Source organism: Amborella trichopoda, chromosome 3 (assembly GCF_054954075.1).
Source record: "Amborella trichopoda isolate Santa Cruz 75 chromosome 3, AtrichopodaSantaCruz75HAP2 v2.0, whole genome shotgun sequence".
Lineage (NCBI taxonomy): Eukaryota > Viridiplantae > Streptophyta > Magnoliopsida > Amborellales > Amborellaceae > Amborella > Amborella trichopoda.
Window position 1 is genome coordinate 6,756,226 of NC_142338.1, and position 16,766 is coordinate 6,772,991.

The 16,766-nt window shown below is 34.3% G+C and overlaps 1 protein-coding gene across 1 annotated transcript; it reads right to left on the reverse strand.

The window, feature by feature from the left end:
* Positions 1 to 7,790: 7,790 nt before the first annotated feature.
* On the reverse strand, positions 7,791 to 14,934 carry DIT1 (dicarboxylate transporter 1). The gene is made up of 3 exons (XM_011627182.3): positions 11,853 to 14,934; positions 9,550 to 9,771; positions 7,791 to 8,435 (listed from the first exon to the last, which is right to left on the reverse strand). The coding sequence occupies exons 1-3, from the start codon at positions 12,942 to 12,944 to the stop codon at positions 8,073 to 8,075; spliced, it is 1,677 nt and encodes a 558-aa protein (XP_011625484.2). The 5' UTR covers positions 12,945 to 14,934; the 3' UTR covers positions 7,791 to 8,072.
* Between the last annotated feature and the right edge of the window lie 1,832 nt (positions 14,935 to 16,766).

Sequence of the window (16,766 nt, forward strand, 5' to 3'; positions counted from 1 at the left end):
TCTAACTCAATGTGCTTTGTCTGCGCAAGAAAAATACGATTAACTGTCATACAATGAGCACTAATATTGTCACAAAAAAGTGTTGGTGGATGAAGAAGAGGCAACCCAATATCCCGAAGAATAAAAGAAAGCCATGCCAATTCTGCAACAGTGGATGCCATAGATCGATGTACCGCTTCAATACTAGAACGAGCTACAGTCGACTATTTCTTAGCACTCCAAGATATGCAGTTAGAACCAAGATAGGTACAGAAACTAGTAGTTGAATAACGAGTGGTTGAACATCCAGCCCTATCTACATCAGATAAGGCATATAACTCAAGGGAACTGGTAAATAATATTCTTAAATCATAAGATTGTGTACCATTGAGATAACAAAGAATCCGCTTAACTGCCTGAAAATGTGCAATCGTAGGGGCATGTATAAATTGATACACTATATTAACACTATAAGAAAGGTCTGGCCGTGTTATGGCAATATATTAGAGAGCACTAGCAATGCTCCGATAAAGAGAAGGATCAGGAAATGAATAAGAATTCCTATGAATATTATTCTTTATTGCCATTGGTGTTGAAATAGGTTTGGTACCAAGCATCCGCGCACGATCAAAAAGATCCTAGGCATATTTACTTTGTGAGAGAAAAATCCCGCATAAAAAATTAGATACCTCTATGCCAAAAAAGTAATGAAGAGGTCCAAGATTTTTCATTGCAAATTCCCTTCCAAGTTAGGAAATAAACAATTCTAGAATATCTGAATTATCACCAATGACAATAATATCATCACCATAAAGAAGAAGGATAACAATAATTTGACTAGTGCGAAAAATAAATAGAGATGAACGACTACGCTGCAATAAAATCCCAAAGATAATAAATAAGCAATAAATCGATCAAATCAGGCACGAGGTGCTTCCTTGAGACTATATAAAGCTCTTTTTAATCGGCAAACATAATTTGGATATTTTGAACTTACAAATCCATGAAGTTATTCTATAAATATAGGTTCTTTAAGAAAGCCATGTAGGAAAGCAGTTTTTACATAAAGTTGTTTGATAGGCTAGTGGCACATAGTAGCTATGGTGAGCACAATCCGAATACTAGTAGGCTTAATAAAATGACTGAATGTTTCAGATAAATCAATTCCAGCTACCTGATTGTATCTTTTAGCAACTAGTCTGGCTTTAGTCTCTCTAGACTTCCATCAGACTTTAATTTAGTCTTATAGACCCAACGATAACCAACAACATTCATATCTGGAAGACGTGAAACTAGTTGTCAAGTTGAATTAACATATAGGGCTTCAATTTTTTCTTCCATCACATAATGCCACCCTAGATGACCCAAGGCAGACTTAATAGTTTTAGGCTCTGAAAGGATAGTTTCAAAGGTAGGTGCACTTGAAATTATTGCCATGGAGAGCAGAATCTGAGGTCTTTGAATACCATCTTGAGATCTTGTGACCCTGTGATGATGAGGATGCTCATAGGCTGGTAAAAAATTCGATTGGTTGGTTTCATTAGTGGCAACATGTTCATCACCATGATTGTGTGTTGTATCATCCTGGACATCTTGGATTGGTGTTGCAGTGGTTATGTCTTCTTCTATAAGAGAAGTTGGAGGATTATCATTGGTGATGGGTAAAGTAGGACCTGAAGAACCAAATACATCAAGTACGTCATGTATAGGTCATTTATGTGGATGTGATGAATCAAAAGAGAAATGAATTTGTATGTCAGACTCATAACAATCTGATCCTTCTGCATAGATGAATGGCTCCCTCTAAACCTGAGCACTATCAAACAAAAAATTGAGGTTAACATAAGGATAAAAAATTTCATCAAATACAACATATCTAAAGATATAGACTCGGCTTGTGGGTGGATATAGACATATGTAGCCCCTATGTTGGATATTATAGTCCAAGAATACACATGGAAGAGAGAGGAGACTAAATTTGTTTGCAGCATAGTCTCGAAGATATGGCAAACACCGACAACCAAATACTCGAAGAGAGGAGTAGTCTAGTAACAGCTCAAAAAATAATGAGTGTGGTGAATCCTTTTTTAAATTGGTAGAGAGAATTCTATTGATAACAAATACTACAGTATGTTAACCCAAAAACGTTGAGGAATTCCTGCATAAAACATCATTGTAGGGCCCAATTCTACAATATTTTTATGTTTCCTTTAAGCTATTCCATTTTGCTCAAGGGTAACCTAATTGTTGCATGATTCCATTGTCATTAAGATGAGCAATAAATTCTTTTTTAGAAAATTCACCACCTCCATCACATTGAAAAACTCAAATTCTTTTATCAAACCTCATTTCAACCAGGCGATGAAATTTTATAAATGCAGCAAAAAATTCAGATTTTCATTTCAAAAGATAAATCCAAGTAAAACGAGTACAATCATCAACAAACAGCACATAAAATCGGTAGCTTTGATTAGATAAAATTAAAACAGGATCTCATAAGTCTAAATGAACCTTAAAGAGAGGTTCAGTAGAGGTTTTATCAACACCATTGAAAGGAAGCTTGCAATTTTTTCCCATCTGACAACTAACACGAACAGAATGAGATTTATTTCATGCATCAACATTAATCAATTATTTAGATTCTAAGTAACGAACAACATTATTTTGAGCATGTACAAGACGTTGATGCCACATATCTTCTGATGTTCTTTTATTCCGATTAGATAATAAAGCTTGTTTCACTTCTTCAAGTGCATATAATCCTCCCTTTCTACTCCCAATGGCCAGAGTTCTGTCTATGCCCATTTCCTTAATTAAAAAACCATTTGATGAGAACTCAAAAATGCAAGGGAAATATATTGTAAATTGACTAATCGATAATAGGTTCTTTTTCATTTCAGGCACCAAGAAGATATTAGAAACATTGATTTTTTTTAGAGCCAATAGCAATATTTTTTTAGCACCAATATGTGAAACAATTAATTGTTCATCATTCTCAACCATGACTCTATTTGTGCCTCTGTAGGGATGAAGATTTAGCAATTTACTGGGATCTCCTATCATATGGGTGGAGGCACCTGTATTTGGGAACCATTCTAAGTCTTGTGAATCAACTATAGTCATTGCAGCAAGGGCCTGATGAATATCTTCTACTTGGTTCATGTGGTTGAATAGATGCCAACACTTCAATGCAGTATGTCCAAGTTTCCCACAAATTTGATACTTTTTTCGAAGTGTCTAAGATGATTGTTATATCTGTGAATCTTGTTGGAAGCCTTGATCCATGTGTCGCATAGGAAGTATACCGCCACTTTCTTGATTTTTTCGGGGCATCCCACGACCCCTATTACTGATCTGGCTAGTTTGAACAAACCCACGTGCTTGAGAGTTGAAGAAACGTTGATCAACAAAGTTGTTCCTCCATCTACCTCTATAATTCTGATTACCTCTATTGCGTTCAAAATATTTTTGTTTTCCAACAAATGCCATATTTCGATTTAGATTTGAGTGTTCTTCAAAGATATGAGGCTGATTTCTAATGTCATGGCTTTTAAGAAGATGTATAATTTCATAATAAGAAGGAATCGAAGGGTTAAAAATAGTGGTAGCAAAACTCTCATATTTTTTACCATCTCTATTAATAAGCCAAAAAACATTATTTTCATATAGTACAAGTTTTTCAATAGCCGTCAAATTAGTACATATACTCTTGAATTTGCATATGTATTCTGATAGGGTTAAATTCTCTTTCTTACATAGTTGGAGTTACTGGTAAGTAACTCCCTAGCTTGAGAATTACCTACATAGGTATTCTTTAGGTATTTACAAACTTCTGCAGAAATCTTGAGGTCAACAACAAGGCTGAAAAACTCTTCTGATAATGTCCATGTGATCCAGGCTTTAAGAAGCCGGTCGGACTTTAACCATGATTTGTAATCTGAGTTTTCAATTTCATTATTACCATCAGGATAGGAAATCTTTTGGCTTGGTGTAGGGCAATCACCATTAATAAATCCAAAAAGTTACTGACTCTCTATGAGAGAAAGAATTTGAGTTTCCTATAAGATGTTATGTATCAACTTAATAGACACAAAGTTTCCTATATTAAGAGTGGAGGGATAGGGATATTTATTTGACGAGGATAAATTATCCACTGGAGCGAGTAGGTATTTGAAGGGAGAGGGTGAGAAAGGGGATTTGAGGGGTTTTTTTTTGGTATGCAAGAGAGGGTGATATGAGTTGTGCGTGACTTGGTTATTAGGGTAAGAAATAAGATAGAGAGTGGAGTCGGTTTTAATGGTGATGGAGGGAGTGCGTTAACTAAGGACGTGAGCTTGAATATGTGAGAGATAGAGAGAGAGAGTTGGACGTAGGATGGGATGAAGCTCAAGTATGCAAGAGAAGCCAAGAAAGTGAAACAATGAGGTGAAGAGAGAGTTTTTAATGGCCAGAAGGAAAAAATGAAAACATGAGAAGGAAAAATGGTGTAAAAAAAAAAACGATAATGGCTTAATAAAAATAAAAGATGGGGAAGGATTGAAGTACCGTGAGTCAAGATGAAGTTGCTACCTGCTTTAGATTGAGAAACTACTTCAAGATGAATTGAAGAGAGGATCGGTGATGCTCTGATACCTTATAGAAATTTTTAGAGAGAGATGAATTCTTTTAAGAAAAATAATTGTGCCCCACACTATTTTGTGGTAGTTCTTTTATTATATATATTATAGTAATACAATTGTGTAACACACACTTTCCTATCTTGTTACGTTCTCATCTCAAAAAAAAAAATACAATACTTCTATTGTGGTCTTGCCAAAAATGGGAATTGGATATTGTTTCTATTATTCTCCAGAAGAATGATCGATGAATATGCATGAGGAACGAACACAAACTCTTTTTACCATGTCAAACCACATTTGAAGTGCTTGTTTCAAGCTATATGGAGCCTTAATTTATTAATACACATATTGGGGTTCTATGGATTTTCATATGCTTCGAGCTGATGATGTGAGTTTTTTTCAATCAAGATGTTTATCACATGCATTTGATGAGAACTTGTTACATCATAAGTTTTAAGGAAACACATTATCCACCACCACATTTGTTAATGGAAAAAGTTTATATACCACATTTGTTAATGGAAAAAGTTTATATAAGGTTGATGTTTATCACATGCATTTGATGAGAACTTGTTACTTCATGAGTTTTAAGGAAACACATTATCCACCAGCACATTCGTTATTGGAAAAAGTTTATATAAGGTTGCAACATCAAAATGTAGAATTAAAGATGCACCTCAAAAATCTATCGGAAAAGGTTGTTTAATGTTGGAAAACCCTCTAATTGATCATCTTGACATCTAGATATATGAATATGAAAAAAAAGAAAAGATTTTGAGTCCTAAAAATAATGCATCTTGCAACACATTATTTACATCGTCCATTTTCATATATTTTGTATGCGTTTTTTCAGTTTAAAATTTTATAATTAGAGATAAAAATAGATTTTTCAGATAATCCTAAGAATTTTTTACACCAAAATTATATATTATGATGAAATTTGGAGGTGCACCTTAATTGGATTGTTTAAGGTTGCAACCGTATAGAAACCACACCCTTTGTTAATTCTCAAATCGCCATTAGATCCATTTTGTAGATCCACATGTAACTGGTTGCCTTTTTTCCTCCTGGAAGAGAATAGAATCCCATGTTTTCCTTCATAATAATGTTGCCTCTTTGGTTATTTTCAACTCCTTTAAACCTTCTCAACTCATGCTCCTATGTGACATGCATCATTCATGCACAATGCACACAATACAAATATAACAATTGTGGAGCCTTTTAACTGGATATTTTTACCTTTCTCGATAATGATTTACTTATTCTAGAGTTTGGGAGGTTGCCGGAAGAATATGTTTCTCCTTTGATTGTGTGGGAATGATTAGCTTCAAATGGGATTTTTTATCTCAATGGATGCTCCTTTCCTCATTCATATAAAACAAATGCATTTATATATTTTTTGTCATGGATAAACACTTTAGGAATATGAACTTTACAAACGTGTAATCAAAGTGTCATGGTCCTCATCACAGCACTGCGCTTCACATTAGGCTACACACCCATGTGTTTTGGTAAGTTAGTGAAGGAGAAGACCCCTTACTAACTATTTGATTTTCGTTAATAATAAGAAAAAAGTACAACTCATAAATTTATGACCCTTAAATAGGGGCAGTTATACCAAATCATAAAATACCGCAAGAAAAGAAAATCCGGCAGTCTAGATCTCCAAACCGCATCTCTCCAAACCATGTGATTTATAAATACGCTGTTGATGGAGCAAGAAATGACCAACAAAGGAGTAAGAAAGAGGACTAGATAATTTGTGAAGTTTTATGAATTATCTTTAGTTGACCCAAGAATCTCAAAACAAAAATCCAAAAACTGTCATGTTCTTTTGTTCTAATCTATTAAACCTTAAAATCAATGAACCCTAATCAGATAAGAAATCATAAGCCCGTAACAACAATACCGCCCCTTAAATGAAAAAAGATAATTCTGACCTAGATAATACCACAATTTTATGCTTTAATTCCATTTAAACTTTCAAAGACCCATTTTAAGCCGCGAGGCATTTTTTATCAACTTCGCGGGCAAAATTGGCAATGGTAGGCTTTGGTGCCATAGAGCACTGTGATACATTTAAGTTGTCATAATATACAAATGACCTTTTTTTTTTGATAATTTATATACAAGTGAAAAGTTATTACCCTAGAAATGTGTCTAAAAAAAAAACACTCCATGCATGAATCATAGTGCACATTGCCTTAATCCAATGTACTTTTGGCAAACCCTTTCTATTCAACATTGCACAAGAATTCCCACTTGATTTTGTCTACTGGATTTGTTCTTTTTTAATATTTCACTAAGGGCACGTTTGGTTCTTTGGTAAATGTTTTTCAGTAAATATTTTCACGTGAAAATTGTGTTTCATACATTTGTTTGGCGTAATGCATATGCAAATATAGCTCATGATAAAAAAATTTACCATGAAATGATTTAATTTATAGTAAAACAAAACTCCACCTCTTAGGTAGTAGAGAAATATTCCCTGTGCTTTTATTTTTCATATGCTGACCCATTATTCACAATACACTATTTACAATATAATATTTTATTTATATATTAAATAATATATTTATTTAATATATAATATATAAATAATATATCATTTTATATTATATTATAAACTATCTATAATATATATTAGTTTATACATTATATTATATTATTGTATATTATATTATAATATACTATAGTACACGGAAAAAGTTCAAACTTAAAATGTAGAATAAAAAATGCATCCCAAAAATCTATCGAAAAAGATCGGTTTAATGTTGAAAAACACTCTAATTGATCATCTCAACATCAAGATGTATGAATATGAAAAACAAAAAGATTTTGAATCCCATAAATAGTACATCTTGCAACACATTATCTACACTGTCCATTTTTAAGATTTTCATGTGTTCATAGATATTTTAATCATTTTTAGAGTTTAAAAATTTATAATTAGATATAAAAATAGATTTTTTAGATAATCCTTATATTTTTTTTCACCAAATTATATGTTATGAGTTGTGCCTTAATTTGATTGTTTAAGGTTGCAACCTTATAAAAACCACACCCATATTATATTATGTATAGTATATACCTATATTTATTTTATTAATGTAATTTGCATACACGTAAGGGAACTGACGTGAAACACAGGCAGGGAAAATAGCAAATAGAATAAATGGAAAACCGCCAAAAGAAAAAAAAAATTTAACCAATAGATAAACACATCCACATACCAAATATCCTTGCACAATGTCAAAATTTTCGGGGAACCCACTGTCGCAAAACAACAGCTCCCCCACCCCAACCAATCACTACGCCCTCAAGCTCTCAAAATTCATCAAAAAATACACATCCCTCTAATAGAAAAATAGAATAGGAACAACAAAAATGTTTTATTGCCTGGATATATAACCCAGAAGAATAATGCACTTTTTTGTAACAAAAAGAATCAAATCTGGGAGAATTACCTGGATTTCACCAGAGGCCAATGGTCTTCCACCAAAAGCCTCCAACTCCAAGCCAAATTGCAATATTTACGACCGAGATGAGGAAGCCATAGCCCCACCATTTGGCGAGTGGGACATAGTTCGCGCCGTAAAACACAGGGGCTGAGCCGATTCCATAGTGAGTGAGGCCACCCATGAGGTTGGATAAGAAAGCGAGGACCAAAGCACCAAAGAGTGGAGGGGTCCCGAGGGCACTTGCAACTGATAGAAAAGCAGTGAACATGGCACCAATGTGAGCAGCCCCACTTGCAAAGAAGTAGTGAGAGTAGTAGTACAAAAGTACTAGGATTCCAAATGAGAGTTGCCATGAGAGTCCCAAACCCCCAACAAACTGCACATTAAAAGAAAAAGATCAGTTTCCTCTTTCGTACTAACATTTTTAGTTACCGAAGTAAAGTATCAGTGTGCCGAGTACTATTTAGTTAGACATTTGATGACCCTAAGTAATAGAGTACAAATAGATAGATATCTCAGTTTTCATGGCAACTAGAGTGGAAAAAGATGTTAATATGGCAACTGAGCAATGCTTATCAAAGATAATCAAACCTACAGCAGCTTGGAATGAATTATAAACAATCAGTTATATATGAAGCTGCTGGCAGATTTTTGGTCAATCGGTTAGCAATGGTGCATCTACTAGATAACCCACAATTAATCACAACTCAAAGTCTTTTGATCTTCTCGAACACCCAAAAATTTGGAAGGAAGGCAGACCTTTCAAGAATTTCACAGAGAAGAGAGCCAATCTTATTTGTCTTCTTAAGTCAAAATCAGGATCAGATGAATCAACAGAAACGCCCCCATATCCAAGGGAAATTGTTGGAATTTCTCAAAACTGTGAATACATTTTTTTTTTGAGGAAGTAACTTTGAATACATTTTTTTTTTATCTTTTATGTTTTATATTAGTTTTTTAAATTTGTTGGTACTGAAGAGAGTAAACTTGAACGCGCATTAGGGGATTTGTTGCCACATAGGAGATCCCCAATACCATTTCTACTTTTTGCAACTACTATATAACAATTATTACTTCTCAAAAAATTTTCTAGTTCCACTAATCTAACTACATGTACTGTCTGCATCTCTTACAATAGTTACTATAATAACAAAGCTCCCAGTTCCACCTCCTACAAATGCAGTGTATAAACTCAAAAAGAAGAAAGAAGAAAGAAAGACTGGTGCTTATCCACTAAGACACGTCAACAAAAAGAAGGAAACAGTATGAGTTGCTATTATAATAAAGGCAATATGACACTCTTTTAAGTATTTTTATCATTCAGTTCAGTACTGACTAGCCACTGCTTTATGGGGCTCATTAACCATTTCTCATGCTGTTTCTATTGAATAAGATGCTTTGGAGTAATCTAAAGATGTAGCACTCAGAAAATCACTTCAATTGAAAAAAAATAAAAAAAAAACAAAAGGGAAGAGAGTATACAAGCATACCTTAACCACTGTCTCACTAAACCAAGTGATGAGACCGTATTTGTTTAGATAATTGGCCATTGCAATAAGTGCAGCAAACCAAGTGAGTGTATCCCAAGCCACTGATTCAGACAAGCACTCCTTCCATGTCACAACTCCTGATATGAGAAGAATAGATAATCCAAGTATGGCAGCTGTGACTGCATCAACATTTATCATCGCCCCAAATATCCATAGTCCAACCTGCACAAACAATCCACAAAGTCGTCAACATAATGATTGAATTATAATTTACTCTTAACACGTGAAAGCCAAATCGTATGAACTTCTGTCGAAGCTAAGTATCAGTAACTCTTGACGAAAATTTCTAAAGGAATTTAAGGTTCTCTGTGAAGCATGCGCAGGGAATGAACATATGGTCGTCTACCAACTAATTCGCATATAACAAAATCTACAAGAACTTTACAGAATATGTTGAAATCTCCACAATAACAGTACATTAAAATCTCATGTAAATTAAGAAAAATATAACAAATGTTTAAACCTCACCAACCAATCATAAAAGTGAAGTCTCAGATTGTGTGGTTTCCATTTATGATGAACAGTATTATGATAAAAAAGTACGGATTGTAATATATTATAAATTTCACAAATCAACCAGAGACTTGTTGCTACCCATGATTCTACAAATATCAAATTTCCTGAAATACCTATTGGAGATTTGGTTGCCATATCATGTCTGTTTTTTTTTTTTGGGTAAGCGTCATATCATGTCTGTTAAGAATGTGTGAGAATACATGTTTACCCCACTTATTTCTATGCATCCTTCATGTATCCCCCATAGCACAAAGAATTCCCATGTGCTTTTCTAGATCATCGATTTGATTGAGTAACAGTATAGTTCTAAAAAAAAATTTAGGGTATCCAGGCCTTAAAGGCAGCAAAGCTGCTAAATTATCATGTCAGATGCTCCTTATGTACAGAGGGAATCAGCTGTGCAGAAGCTGTCAAGTAAAGAGCAGGAAATACTAGTCTACGACAAATATAAGTTACCAGAAAGCAATAAGAAAAGCTTTAAATTTCGAGCATTTCATGAAAAGTAGTCCAACTTGTAAGGTAACAAGAGAGTAATCTTAAGTATGTCACACAAACAAACTAGATATATAATTGCATAGAGCAAAATATGGTTTTATGATAACTTCACAGTTATTTCCTCTGGCTTTTGTACTCATAAATTATAGATAAGTTATCTCTTTTCAGCATACATATTTTCTCTCCTTTGATATTGTTTCTCCAATTTTGGAACTACTATTATTCTCATTTTAACCTTCTTTTATTTTCTTTAATTATTTTGATTATATTTCCTTTGTTTCTATTTTCCCAAAAGTATCATAAAAAATTCCAGAAAAAAATATAAATTTTGTGACTGTCCCAAGAAATAAAGTCACCCAACTTTTTTTGAAAATTAGGCTTGTTAACACGGTTGCAAAACAACAAACGCAAAAGGAGTTTACTTTGCTTAACGTCATGTTTCTAGACAACAAGGGCCACAATAAAGCGGGCCAAAAGACTAAACATAACGACATAACTGCCCAATTATTGAATACATAGAAAACCCATTACCTTCCAAAACCGAAAAGAAAGCCATGCCACCTTTATCTCCTTTTAAAAACAAACCACAAACTATGCCACTTGTCCCCCCTATCTATCCTATCAAACTGTATAATCCAGAACTAGAGGGCCACAAAAATTTATCTTTTGGAAAAACCCAAGCCATTCATAAGTAGAACACTGAGAGTGATCCAAAACCTCTGGTTCAAATGAGGTTTGACTTTAAGACGAAAAAAAAAATTGGACTTATCGTCCACTAAATCAAAAAATTTATCAAACCCTTTTGTGTGAATACAATTTATCAAACCTAAGAAACTCATAAAGCCATATTTGGATAAAAAGAAAAAATAGAAACCAGAGTACAGTTCGAGTCATCCCCAAGAATTTGAATGATTTCTTCCTGAATCATAGCAGATGGAGACAAATAGAGAGTCCATCTACTGTACCCAACTTCAGCTTCAGTAAAACCAGGTCCAAAACCAAATACCACAATTTTTTCGGAAAAATTCTACACAACAAACACACGCCAAAAAATAAAAAAGCCAAAATATGCAGGAAATTCATATCACCCATGCATAGAGAAGAGAAGAAGAGGAACATTAAACTATGACACAAAATTATGTATCACCAACCTCAAATTCCCCTGTTTTCCCAATCAAAATATCCACAATATTGAAAACCAAATATACGAAAAAGAAAAATGAAATTCATACCGTAACAAGGAGGGTGGCGGTCATGATGAACTCATTCTTGCTCATAGGCCCCATCTTCTGCAAGTTTTCCCTTGCAAGCCTCGGTGCATCAGGGCTACTTTTCACCTCAGGTGGATAGACCAAATACAGTATCAATGGCACGACAACCAGTGAAACCAAACCAGGAACAATGGCACCCACTGCCCAAGCAGTCCATCCAATTGGTTGCCCTAAAACCGCACCAGCAAGCTTCGCGCTTAATGGATTAGCAGCCATGGCAGTTAAGAACATAGCAGAAGAGATACAGGAGGTTTGGAAACAAGTGATCATAAGCCATGAACCAAGCTTGTTCTCAGTTCCATCTCCTACATTGGAACCACAAGCTACACAGAGAGACTTCACAATTGGTAAGAATATACCACCTGCTCTAGCTGAGACAGAGGGGATAGCAGGAGCTAAAAGAGCTTCGCTAAAAACCAGACTGTAACCTAAACCTAGAGATGAATTTCCAAAAAGAGAGACAAATTGGTAAGCTACCCTTTTTCCCAACCCCGTTTTGATGAAACCTCTGGCAAAGAAGAAAGCCAAAGCAATTAGCCATGGAATTGGATCACCAAAGGCTGAGAAAGCAGCAGCAAAAGTCAGAGTTTTGGTGAGAACAGTGGCTCCAAGCCCCAAAAGGGCCACAGCGCCAAGAGGCAATGGCTGCGTGATTATGCCGACAATTGTAGCGAGAAAAATGGCGAGAAGCTGCCATGCATTTCTTGAAACACCAGAGGGTGAGGGGATGAACCAGAGGATCAAACCAGTGGCTATGGATGCCAATAATGGCTTTAGGGAAGCTCCCTGCCATGGCTCTGAAACCGTAGCAGGTGAAGTTGCAGAAGCTCGAACCACCGTGGAAGGATTCCTCGAACCAGAAGGAAACGATCTAGAAACCGAAACCCGAATCTGCTTCTGAACCAGAGGCAAGCGAGAGAAGAGCTCTTTTTTCACATGGTTTGAGGTGAGGTTGGGCTTGATTTGAAGGGCTTTTGCAGAGGATCTAGGCTTGCAGGTTGAAGAAGGGCGAAGCCCTAGGTTTAGAGGAGAAGTAACAGCAAAGGACGCCATGGATACTCTACAAATTCTAGGGTCTCTTCATAGGTGCATGGAGATTAATTAGGGAGGTTTGGAGATTGAATTAAGGTTATAAGAACACAAAAAATCGGAAATTTAAACAGAGGAACGGGAGTGGCGAGATCTAGAGATGCGGTCTTTGTAGAGAGTTGGTAATGCGTAGGTGCGATATGGGCCAGAAGACTTTGGGGAGTTTTTGACCACTTGATTTCGATTCGAACGGACTATATTTATTCGGAAAGTACAGAGTGCGTGCACCTTTGGAAACATCGTCGTTTATGGAGTAGGCCAGAATTTAAAGCCGACGCGGCAAAACAGAAATTTATTTTAAATTGAAGTGCTAATTTTTTATTCCCCTCGTTGATCTCAGCCCAGGTTTTAAAAAACGGGTGATGGGAATAGGAACGGGCCGATCCAGATCAGGACAGTCCTAAGTTCGTCTAAAATATGGAGAACCAGCCGGCTCCCTCAATAAAAAACCGCTGCTTTTCGTTCTCTGAATGAACCGGTTGCTGGCCATATTGCTGATCTAAACCGGCCTCCTACCAAACCAAACCAAAGCTTGTTTTCGAATGGGCCATCTAAGTCACTGGCCCGAACTTTTTAAGCTTTCATTACCCCCAACCATGCCCTTTCCGGTTTGTATGAGTCGCTTTAGCATCACACGTCCATTTTAGAGATCTAAGGTAAACTAGAGTCGCGTGCAAAAAAAATAAACTCACTTAAAAATCTTCTATTTTTAGAATTTGATTCTTAAAAAATTTTTAAACAAAGTTATTTATTTTTAAAAATTGCCAGCTAAAATCTATATTTAACGTGAATTAAAGAGGACGCACGTGAATATATTAGGTCTGACTCATAAAAACACTGCCCAATTTAAAAGTGTAAAATTTGAAAAAGTCAAATCCTCTAAAAAAAAAAATATTTTTTTTGGCGTAATTCATCCCTTTTTCTTTTTCTTTCTTTTTTTTTTGGTAATTCATCTCCCTTTTTTTTCTTTTTTTTTTTGAGTAATTTAACGGGGATAACGATCTCCCACCTCTTTTTTGAAATCGTTAATTTTTTTAAATCAGTACTAATTATTTAATGCTTTAGTTGGAAATAGAAGCCTAGACTTTAATACAAGCGCTGCTACCATTGTAGCCCCAACCCCATTTTGAATTTTTAGTGCAAAGGACAAAAAGGAAATTTAAAAACTCTCATGGACTGAAATTGCCCATCTTGTTTACAATTAAGAATGGAAGCCTAAACTTTAACAGTATACAAGTGGTGCTTCTACTGTAGCCCAACCCGGTTTTGAATTTTTAGTGGAAAGGACAAAAAGGGAATTTAAAAAATCTCATGGACGGAATTTGCCCACCTTGTTCAAGTACCAACACAACTTGCAGTTAAACGTGGTAACCAATGGTTTAAAAAACGGATCGGTGACCCGGATAGGGTTCTAAAAAACCGATCCGGATCGACAAATCGACGATTCGGATCGAAAATCGGGTGACTCTGATCGGAATAAAGCTTAAAAAAAATTCGAAAAAATTATTAAAATTTATTATAAATATTGTTTTTTAAAAATTCAATAAAAAATGAAGGTACTCCATGAAGAATTTTCATGTTTTTGAATGAATATGCGAATATTGATATGTTCTTTCCCTGCATGAACCGCCATTCAGCATTTAATTTACAGTATTTCGTGCTCATCCCAACACTGTTGCTGTTGGGACTCGATATGTGAATAATATGGCTAGGATAGGATGGCCTCAGAATCATCATCTCTCTCGTTTTCTCTTTAAATAATATGGATTAAAAAAAAAAATAACAAATTTTCAAAAAAATCAATCATGGATTAAAAAAAAAATCACAAATTTTCAAAAAATTTTATCATGGATTACAAAAAAAAATTCGATCATGGATTAAAAAAAAAAAATCACAAATTTTCAAAAAATTCAATCATGGATTACATAAAATTCGATCATGGATTACATAAAATTCGATCATGGATTACAAAAAAAAACAAACAAAAAATTTAATCATGAATTACAAAAAAAGAAAAAAACAGTTCGATCATGGATTACAAAAATTCAATCATGGATTACAAAAAACTCTATCATGGATTACAAAAAAAGCAAAAAACAAATAATTCAATCATGGATTACAAAAAAAAAAACAAACATTTCGATCATGGATTACAAAAAAAAAACAAACATTTCGATCATGTATTACAAAACATTGGAACATGGATTACAAAAAATTCTATCATGGGTTACAAAAAAAAAAAAAAAAACAAAAAAATCGATCGTGGATTACAAGAAAAGAAAACAAACATTTCGATCATGGATTACAAAAAATTCTATTATTGGTTACAAAAAAAACCAAAAAATTCGATCATGGATTACAAAAAAACAAAAACAATTCAATCATGGATTACAAAAAAATCGATCAAGTATTACAAAAAAATCTATCATGGATTACAAAAAAAAAAAAAAAAAAAAAAAAAAAAAAAAAAAAAAAAAAAAAAAAAAAAAAGAAAAGAAAAGAAAAGAAAAGCCTATGCACTATTCGAACTCGCCGATTCCGTACAGTGAATCGACAGAATCGTCCGGTTCTCTCTAGAACCGGACGATTTCCGATTTTTAGGTGATCCGATCCCATTTTCACGATTTCCGAGTCGAACCGGGCGAGTCCGATTCGACGCGACGTTTTTTATAACGCTAGTGGTAACGATGGGAAGGAGTCAGGTCTATGTCCGCCCACACCCAGACCCAATCCAAAAATGTTATTGAAAAAAAGCAAAACTCAAATCTAAATATATAATGTAGGACCTAAACCTAAACTCAAACCTAGACCCAACCAAAAATTAAAATATCTATGTATTTAATTATATTTAAATATATTTCATAGTGGAACCCAAAAAATATTACCAAAGTTCAATAGTATTCAAATCTAAGATTTAGACCCGGACCCGACCCATCAAATCTAATTTTTGAAAGCATATAGACCCAGGATTAAATCCACCCTCAAGTCCTGGGTTGGCTTTTGGTCCATTACCACTCCTATAGACAGGGAAAGAGTAACCATTCATTTACTCTCTCGGGTGCAATCCAATATAGGAGTCATTTTAGGACCACATTACCTAATGACTTGAAAAACATTTGTGAACTCTATACTTGATAAATACATATATATATATATATATAACATTGACCATCTAATTTTTCATGAGATTACATACTTTTAAGACCATTTATTTCTTTTACTATATGATCACAATTACTCCTAACCATTTGATGCCTTTGATAGTTTGAAATATGTCAAAAAGTTCAAAAAAAGAATTTTAACTTTGAATCTCATCAATGATATACTCAAAACCACGTGATTTGAAATCTAAAAGATAAAAATAATTGAGACCTCATAACACAAAGTAAATAATCTCTTTGCATACGTTTCTTCTTTTTTTTTAAAGGCAACATCTTAAAAAAAAAGAACTCAATTTAAATTCTGTCTTTCAAAAATAAATTTATTTTTTTTAATAGTGTCTCTTTGAAGTACTTCTCAAGATCTCCAAGTGATGAGAGAATGAGTTGATATAAAACATATGCTCCTACATAAGCAAAATATACACACTTCACTATTGAAATTTAGAACTTTGGCTGAAACGCGTCTCTTTTTTTTTTTTCTTAACGAAGAAAAATGAATTCTATGGGAATACAAAACCAATTAAAATTCAAATGAAATTTTTGAGACTTAATAAGGTACTAGAACTACTGCCCCTTAGTAGACATCGGATAAAACTATTAGGTACTAGTACTACTAAATAACTAA

What these genes read in the sequence shown, in the direction of transcription:
- DIT1 (XM_011627182.3), bottom strand. Translation starts at nt 12,944, where the DNA reads ATGGCGTCCTTTGCTGTTACTTCTCCTCTAAACCTAGGGCTTCGCCCT. An exon ending in CCGCCACCCTCCTTGTTACG is followed by an intron (nt 9,772 to 11,852) that starts GTATGAATTTCA and finishes TTGTTTGTGCAG; the next exon opens with GTTGGACTATGGATATTTGG. An exon ending in TTAGTGAGACAGTGGTTAAG is followed by an intron (nt 8,436 to 9,549) that starts GTATGCTTGTAT and finishes TTTAATGTGCAG; the next exon opens with TTTGTTGGGGGTTTGGGACT.